Here is a 9796-nt window from a genome sequence, read left to right as displayed (position 1 = left end):
ATTACTCCCAACAAACTTATAATAGATCATTTAGCCAAAAAACTATTGCTCAAAGTCAACAACATAGTGGAATCGAAGAAACCACACAAGAGACTGACCTTGAAGTTGATCAAATCTTAAGGTATATGGTCAATGCCGTATGCCATATTGATAAACCAAAAGAACTACTCATGGAGCTAATGCCAATAATTGAAAAACGAATGTATCCTTCGAGTCATAACAACAATGGCTAGCCAATCTTCATGTACAATAATTCAATGGAACTGCCGTAGCATCAAGAGAAAGTCCCTGGTGGAAATATTACTCCGGCAATACTCTGGCATTATTCCGGCATTACTCCGGCATTTCTCCGTTTTTGGCCCATTTCCGGAGAAATTACTCCGGCATGAGGTTGGTGGCGGTAAAATTACTCCGGCATGGAATTGATGGCGGAGAAATTACTCCGGCATGAGATTCGTGCCGGAGAAATTATTCCGGCATGAAGTTGATGGCGGAAAAATTACTCCGGCATGAAATTGATGGCGGAGAAATTATTCCGGCATGAAGTTGATGGCGGAAAAATTACTCCGGCATGGAATTGATGGCGGAGAAATTATTCCGGCATGAGATTCATGCCGTAGAAATTGTTCCGGCATAGGATTAATGCCAGCAAAATTATTCCGGCATGGGATTGATGGCGGAGGAATTATTTCGGCATGGGATTGATGGCGGAGGAATTATCCCGGTATAGGATTCGTGCCGGAGAAATTATTCTGGCATGGGATCAGTGAAGGAGAAATTATTTCGGCATTAGATCAGTGAAGGAGAAAAAACTCCGGCATAAAACTAGTGGCGGATTTATTTTTCCGACATTAACTTCATGCCGACAAAATTATTCCGGCATGAGATTGACGGCGGAAAAATTACTCCGCCATGAGATTGATGGCGGAGTAAATACTCCGGCATGAAAGTAATGTCGGAAAAATTAGTCCGCCACTAGTTTTATGCCGAAGCATTTTCTTCAGCATTCATCTTATGCCAGAATAATTACTCCGGCATAACATTAATGCCGGAGTAATTAATTTGGCATGAGATTACTAAAAAACAATGTAGAAATGTTATATGTTCATCAATTTTATCAAATATATTTATTTAAACTAACCATCACATTTAATGACTCAGAAAAACTAAAATTATATTTTCGGAATGTGGTACGTTTATAATTAACTGCTTTTCCAAGATCTATAAATTTATCATCAATCATATAATGTACACGCCATGATAAATCAGCAGCACATTGACGTAATTTTGGCATAACACGTTGTTCAACATCTTCTCGTTGTAATAATGTTGCAATATACTAACACATGCATCAACAGCTAATAAACGAACAGAATCTTGTTCATCTCGTGCAAGTATAACAAACATTAGAATTGAATCAGATTTTAAATACTCAATTTCAACAACTTTCGCAAATTCTCCCAATTTTGATGATGCTGAACGTCGCCCCATTAGTGTATCATCTTGACATAAATTACAAAAATGATTTCTTAATTCAGCTATTGTTGCTGTACTTACACGTGGATAAGATACACTTATTAAACCACATGTCGATGTTCTTGACGTACACCAATCACCAGATGCCAAACGTTGTACCAATGGAACAAAATGTATCAACTCACAACGAGTATGTTCAGCACAAAGTGCCAAGGCAATCGTTGAAAGTTTTTTGATTGAATTTAATCGCAGCTATAAAATAAAAATATATTCATTAATTGTAATAAAATAAAATGTTCATCATATTTACATTTTAAACAAATTTTAAATCAACTGATATGATGAAATTAATATAAAAAAAAACAGTCCAGTTATAACCTCATTGTTACAAACACTTGCTGACTAAGATCAAGTTATTTTTTTTTTTTCAAACATCAAAAACTTTGGTAATATTTGAAAAATAATAATTATTGTACTTACTTGTAAATTTTCATTTTATAAGTCATCGATCAGAACTGCAATTGGATAAAGACTGTCGTCCGTTGGTGAGTCGGCTGCTGCCATTTTGCTGAACCACAAATTTATCCAAGCAGAATTCATTTATTCTGAGTGTTTTAATATTAGCCCTGGGCACAATATGGCTTTTTTTATTATTTTATTTGTTTATTGATATGATTTTCCATTGCCTTATATACTAGGGCACAACACTACAACTTTTTTCTTTTAAGGTACAACTAGGGAAAATTAAAAATAATGACGATTTCACGAATTTTATAGAGTAGGTAATTGAAATAACGATACACCTTTTTCTTTAATCAGTTTTTTTGTTATAAGATGTTTTTTTGATTAATTAACTGTTAAAGATGGTCCTTTTTTTTGAGGTTAAACATAGGCTCTTATGGAAAATGATGTTCGGCTTTTCATATTACCCCATCGAAATACTTGAAAAAATAATGCCATATTTACCAAAAACTAAAGGATAAAACTAGAAAAAAAGACGAAAAATCATCACCCAAATTTAGTATAGATTTTAATATTCAATTTTAATTAATAGAGGATAATAAATTTTTGTCTTTGTCTAAATACTTGAGTGGAAGTGAGAAACAGTATTCTCTTTCTAATCTTTCGTCCTTTTCGCACTCATGAATATATAATGTTTTTAGCAAACATCCGCCAGATGTCTCTCATTTTGCCCTAGTTGTACCTTAACAAGATAATGAATAAAAACAATCTACGTTGCTTCCACTGCTATGCTACAGTGGCGCACACATGTATATGAGTAGCGATGGTGAGCAGTAGAGGTGGTATTTCTGGCAGCCGTCCGGCGACTCGGCGAGGATTAGATTATAAATGTGTGAGCGAACTTGACAATTTTTTTTTTTTATAAAGCATGTGTATGTGCGGGGTTGGATGTGGTTCTCCATGAACCAAAAGAACACAAAAGAATAGATTGTCATATTATAAAAATGTTCAACCGATGAAGAATACTTCTGGTTTGTCTGCTCAAAAATAGTATTTATTAATAACAATTGTAATATTTTCTCCGCCATCAATCCCATGCCGGAAAAATTTATCCGCCATCAATCTCATGCCGGAGTAATTTCCCCACCATCGATACCATGCCGGGGTAATTTTCCCACCACCAATCTCATGCCGGAGTAATTTCTCCGCCATCAACCTCATGCCGGAATAATTTCTCCGCCATCAATTTCATGCCGGAGTAGTACCCTGCCAGCTACCAAGCTGAGCTTAGTGTGGAGGAAGTCGATTTACTACTGATTCAAGAAACATGGCTCAAACCAGGTGATAATATTTCATTAAGGGGATTTGATATGTTAGAACTGATAGACTTAATGATGGTAAAGGTGGGGTAGCAATATTTGTTAAAAATAGTATAAAGTATAGAATCGAAAATAACATTTATAATTGTGGGGGAAAAATCGAAGTATATGTGATTGAAATTTTTATAAGAGGTGAAAAAACTCTCATCATTTCTTGTTACAGACCACCGAATACTAGGATGGAGATTGTTGATTGGGAAAATTTTTTCTCTCAATTTGATGGGAAATTCTTAATAGGTGGAGATTTCAACGCTCACCATGTTTGGTGGGGTTCGGATGATACAAGAGGCTGTGAAGGTAAAGACATAAAACAAGTCGTAGAAAATCTAGATATTATCCTTTTAAATAGCGGAGAAAAAACACACTTTAATGAGGCCCACGGCACTGAATCTGCTATTGACTTATTCTTTTCCGATCTTAACACGGCCATGAGCGTTGGGGACGAATGGGATAAAAGTGTTGATCCATGGGGAAGTGATCATTACCCAGTAAGAATTAAGATAAATATGATACCGGATAAATTAAAATTTGGTACGGGTGTTAAACGAATCCATCGAAAAACTACAGACTGGGAAACTTTTCAAATAGGGTAAGCGAACTAAAATTTAACGAATATATCCAAAACATAAATAAAGAAACCCATTCAATTCATCTAAGATATAACAAGTTTGTAGAGACAATAGAAAAAAATATCAAAGAAAGTACTCCAGGTTGGAAAAATAACTATCCTAATAATGATCAGCGGACAAAATCAAAAATATCCAAAGGAGGGAATTCTTGGTGGAACAATGATTGTAAGAGTGCTGTCAAAAAAAGAAAAATAGCCTTACTTAATCTAAAATACGATTATACTAGGGATAATTTCATTAAATACGAAAAATCTCAAGCAACAGCTCGTACAGTGACTTAGAATGCTAAAAAAGACAGCTACAAAAAGTTCATAGAAAGCCTCAATAAATTTACTGATCCCTCTTATATTTGGAAAAAAATAAAAAATTTTAAAAATAGATTCGCACAAAGCAGTTCTGGTAATGAATACAAACAAACAGCAGTTGAATCTGCAAAATTAATTATGGAAAATTTATGTCCTCCGTGGGTATCAAATAATGTGCTTTTTGACCACCAAAATCAAGACGGTTTTCTTGATATGCCATATTCTATGGTAGAATTCGATTATGCCCTCGATAATCTCAAACTAAAATCAAGCCCAAGCCCAGGTCTCGATGGGATAGATACTTAACTATTAGCTACCTTCCAGATAACGCAATTAAAGCTCTCTTAGAACTATACAATATTTTATCATCTAGGGAATTTCCACCAGAATGGAGAAACTATGGGCTCTTCTTTATTCCAAAGAGTGATGGTCAAAATGTAAGACCCATTTCCTTGGCTCCTTGTCTTTGCAAACTTTTAGAAAAACTTATTAATTTCAGACTATCATGGTGGCTTGAACATCATAAGAAATTTAATAACTCTCAATTTGGATTTAGAAGAAATAGATCTTGCACTGATAATCTATTATAACTTTATTTACTAAAATTTACTATTTATTTATTGCTATTCGTTTTTTTCAGTTCTTTCGCTCTCTTTCATTATTATTAATTGGTAATTTGTACTTGCGTCTGAGAAAAAATTATTAAATTAACAAAATAAACACAATGACTGAAAATAACGAATTTTTAGTAAATTTTAGTTACTAAAGTTTCTTCAAATGACCGCAAAACTTTAGCGCTTCCTTGCATACGCTCCGTGCATACGCTCGGTGTGAATAGTGAACGAACACACCTAATATTAACAACAGCACCCGTATTCACAGGGCAAACTCAAGGTCCCTAGAATGATTCCCAATATACAGGGGTGCGTTCCGTGGCTATCCAGTCCGTACGAACTTCAAAATGGCGACGAAAAAAATGAAAATTCTAATAATGTTAAAAGTTACTATGATACATCACTATAGCCAAAGAGAAGGCCAGAGATTTATAAAAACTTAAAATATTAAGTATTACTATTTTTTTCAGGTTTAAGTTGACAGAGTTTCTATTTAATTATTTCAAATCCGTCGAATAAATTGGCTAACGTCAAATTTGATCAGATTATTTTCAAATGAAAAAAATCAGGTCTACCACAACAAAGGATCAAAATATTTCCAAACTCCGCCATTTTGAAGTTCGTACGGACTGGATAGCCACGGAACGCACCCCAGGTCATCCGAAATAAAATCGTCGATATCCCCAATATGGCGGAGCCGCGCAAATTCAAACTGCTACGGCGTCAAGTTATATGAATTGCAGTCACAAAATAAATCAAAATAAATGTTAAAAATTTTTTTTTGCATCTGTAATCATCATTAATGATCAATATATTAATATGAAATAAAATAATAATAAGAATATTAATGTTTATAAAATTTTATTGAATAAAATAACCTGAACGAATTTTTTTTTTTTTTCTTTTGATCAAAATATAATTATGATAGTATATTAATTTAACTTTGTCTATTTGAATATAGGAGTACTAATATTATCACACAAATTGCATTTATAATTAAATATCAAGTATCTATAATTAACAAATTAAATTCAATTCAACGTCAGACAATGTTTACCATAAACATTGATAAACATGTGTGAATGTGTGTGACTATCCGCGCATACATACGTACCTATCTTGTGTACATATACGCATGCACACAACTACTGATCACCAATATGGCGTCCCAAATTCTAGCTTCGGATGACCTGTCTAAATCCAGTAACTCATCTAGGGACCTTGGGGCAAACTTTATACAATTTAGGACTTTTTTTGCCGGTGATGGCGCTTGTAAAATTTTTTTTATATAGATTTCACATACAAAAGCTCTACAAGCGCCGCCAGTGGAGGAAAAAAGCCCTAAATTGTAATGCCCTGTGAATTGGACTGCAGATGTCCTTAATGACTTTGAAAAAGGGAATGAAGTGTCAGCAATGTTTCTAGATATAAAAGGGGCTTATGATAACGTTCTTCCGGATTTACTTATTGATAACTTAAAAAATCTAGATCTTCCAGGCAACCTTCTATCATTTATATACAATTTAACCTCAAGCAGAAAACATCATGCTAAGTATGGAGATTTCGAAGAAGTAGGGTAGGTCTTCCCCAAGGAAGTGTACTTAGTCCATTACTTTATGCGTTATATCTGAATATAAAAGAAATTATGAATCATGGATGTAAAATTCTTGAGTTCGCAGATGATGTGGTAATTTATACTTCAAATGAGAACACACAAATCGGGATAAATAATTTAGAAAGAGATACAAATAACGTAAATAGCTATTTGGAAACAAAGAGACTAAGCTTAGCTGCAAACAAGTGCATCTTCATGGTATTTAATAAATGTAGTGGTCAAGGGGGTCTGTGGGACGTTAATCTTGACAGTAATGTAATAACTTCTCCTAGAATAGTAAAATTTCTTGGTCTATGGTTATCTTCCAACTTTAAGTGTGAAAAACAAATATCTAGTATTGAAGCAAAATGCCAGAACCCTTTAAAAATATTAAGTTGTATTCGTAGCACTTGGCAAGGGGCAGACCTTATAGTTTTGATCAGACTATATGAAGCCTTAATTAGATCTAGAATCGAGTATTGTGGTTTTTTATTCCATAAACTCACTAAACAACAAGCAATCAGGCTAGATAGAATTCAATTCAAAGCCCTAAGAATAGCATTAGGATACAGAAGGAGTACTCCCACCAAAATCATTCTAGCTGAAGCTAAAGAACCACCTTTAAGTTTAAGATTCCAATTTTTGGGAAGAAGCTACATATCTAGAACCCTATCGTATACTAATCACACACTTATTCCATTACTCACAGAACTTTCAGAAAACATTGAAAACCCTCTCAGAAACCCAAAACATATTAACCAAATCGGTATGCCAGTAATTTACCAATGTTTCAAAGACCATGATAGATATAGTCATCTAATACACGCGGCAGAAGTGCCTTTGTGCTTTGATTTAGATTTTTACGGATTATTTTACAAAGCCCGAGTCTTTACAGATCAAGGCAGAACAATTGATAAATCGCCTTGTCCGAATGCAGAATTTACTCGAATATTTGAACATACCCTGACTGATTCAAAAACCTTTTATACAGACGGATCAAAAACAGAAGGCGCGAATTTTGTAGGCTTTTCGATAGCAATGGGTAACAATGATACACTCTATAAATTTAGATCATCCGATATAGCTTCTATTTTTACAGCTGAAGCCTTGGCAATAGGGGAATGTCTCAATTTAATCGAGAGAAAAGATCCAGGTAATTTCAGTATCTTTTCCGACTCTCTAAGTGTTTTATTAACAATTTTCAGTAAATTAAAAATTAACTCAACAAAATACATAATGTGGTATCTAAAAAATAAACTCTATCAGTTAGGAAATGCAGGCAAAATAGTCAATTTATACTGGGTACCAGCACATAGAGGTATTACAGGTAACGAAAAAGCAGATTCAGGGGCCAAAGATGCGATACGTAATGGTGTTGATTCTCAGCTGTTGCTCACAATTGCAGATCTAAAAAGTTATTGGAAAAATCAAATGTACAAAGAGTTTAATAGCTTTTGCACTGAAACAGGTAGAGAAAAAGGAAATTATTATTTCAGTCACTTGTATGATCCAGCCCCATCACAGTGGTTTAATGAGTGGCCTATTAATCGACGTGGGATTTGTACAATCAACAGACTCCGTTCTGGACATAATTCTTTAAATATATCATTAAAAAAAATAAATGTTATTCCTTCGAGTCTATGTGAATGTAACAAAAAAGATGAAACTCTAGATCACGTTTTATGGTCTTGTGAACTACACAAGAAACAGAGAGAAAAGCTGATAAAGATTTTAACGAAAAATGGTAAAGAACCGCTGGTTCGGGATCATGAAGACTAGAGACCTAGGCTAGACTAGGTCTCTAGTCTTCATGTTCGGGATACTCTGGGACTGCTAAAATGTAATAGTAGGCCTAAAACTATGGCATTTAGTAACTTTTTGAACACGATATCCAAAAAAATTTAATCAAGAAAATTGAGTATCGTTTATATTTCTTATAGTCTTATGCTTATACAGATATATTTTAATGTTATGAACCTAGAAATATTTTATTGTTAGTGTTGTGCCATATACTTTGTACCTTCAAAGAGAGCAAATAACAATCAAAACAAAGACTTAACTAAATTAGTTTAAAGTACTAAAGTAAGAAGTTCAGAAGACATATTTGACTGTAAGCAAAAGTATTCGTATTTAAATACCTATATTTATCTATTTAAGTTTTATGATGTTTTTATATTTTATAAAAAAAAGAGAAGAAAAAGGAAAATGTTAACGTTCAGTTAGAATATCAGATCTAAATAATAGTTAACTGAATATACAATCATATTATGATAGAATATGATCTCAGGGTAATTTTTCCCACAAACACATTTTTTTGCACCTTGTAAGAAAACCTTTATAAAGATACTTCACTGGAAGTGTAAAGACTCCTTCATAAACGAATTATACTATAGTGTAAAGAGGGCTGGATAGGCACTACTTTGTAAGCCTCGGCCATCTCTAGTTTTTTTTTGTACTTTTTGTATTAATAAAAAAAAAAAAAGTAAAAAAAAAACAAAAAAAAAAAATAGATTTTAAATACAAAAGCCCCACAAGCGCCACTAGTGGAGGAAAAAAGCCCTAAGTTGTAATGCCCTGCAATCCAATTCTGAGGGCAAAACATATATTTAATACCAAGGTCCCTAGAATGATTCCCAATATACAGGCCATCCGAAGTAAAATCGTCGGTATCCTCAATATGGCGGAGCCGCGCAAATTCAAACTGCTACGGCGTCAAGTTAGATGAATTGCAGCCACAAAATGAATGATTAAAATTTTTTTTTGCATCTGTAATCATCATTAATGATCAGTATATCAATATGAAATAAAATAATCATAAGAAAATTAATGTTTATAAAATATTATTGAATAAAATAACCTGAACGAAATTTTTTTCTTTTTCTTTTAAATAAAATATAATTATGATAGTATATTATAATTTAACTTTGTCTATTTGAATATAGAAGTACCAATATTACCGAACAAATTGAATTTCTTATTAAATATCAAGTATCTATAATTAACAAATTAAATTCAATTCAACGTCAGACAATGTCAAATATAAACATTGATAAAGATGTGTGAATGTGTGTGACTGCCCACGCATACATACGTATCTACTTTACGTACATATACGCATGCACGCACCTACCGGTCCCCAATATGGCGTCCCAAATTCTAGCTTCGGATGACCTGTCTAAATCCAGTAACTCATTTAGGGACCTTGATTTAATACTACTATATTGCGCATCGCCTATGCTTTCCCATAAGTGGGCTGTTCGGATTCATTACGGTGCAGACAATCTCTCTGTCGCAGTCATACTCCTCGACAAAAATTTTTTGCGCATGTCCGAATAAT

General features: G+C 33.6%; 1 protein-coding gene and 1 pseudogene across 3 annotated transcripts; one reads left to right on the top strand and one right to left on the bottom strand.

Annotated features, from left to right (window-relative positions):
• Positions 1-1100: 1100 nt before the first annotated feature.
• The window catches only part of LOC122855078, a 193571-nt pseudogene continuing 184875 nt past the window's right edge, over positions 1101-9796 (bottom strand).
• LOC122855077 lies at positions 5909-8868 on the top strand. 3 transcript variants are annotated; one of them, XM_044156236.1, is made up of 4 exons: positions 5909-6851; positions 7399-7402; positions 7471-7612; positions 7787-8868. In XM_044156236.1, exons 1-4 carry the CDS (start codon positions 6511-6513, stop codon positions 8236-8238), a joined length of 939 nt encoding a protein of 312 aa, XP_044012171.1. In that variant the 5' UTR covers positions 5909-6510; the 3' UTR covers positions 8239-8868. The 3 variants fall into 3 exon arrangements, 2 of the variants coding, with proteins under 2 accessions (XP_044012171.1, XP_044012170.1); XM_044156235.1 differs by having other exon boundaries at positions 7471-8868; XR_006374040.1 differs by lacking the exon at positions 5909-6851 and having other exon boundaries at positions 6858-7612; positions 7726-8868.

The sequence above is a fragment of the Aphidius gifuensis genome, linkage group LG4, assembly GCF_014905175.1.
Source record: "Aphidius gifuensis isolate YNYX2018 linkage group LG4, ASM1490517v1, whole genome shotgun sequence".
Lineage (NCBI taxonomy): Eukaryota > Metazoa > Arthropoda > Insecta > Hymenoptera > Braconidae > Aphidius > Aphidius gifuensis.
The sequence above is the reverse complement of the archived record's forward strand: the minus strand, read 5'-3'. Positions and strand labels throughout refer to the sequence as shown.

Excerpts from the sequence above, each read along its gene's own strand:
- LOC122855077 (XM_044156235.1), top strand. The coding sequence starts at position 6,511 with ATGAATCATGGATGTAAAATTCTTGAGTTCGCAGATGATGTGGTAATT.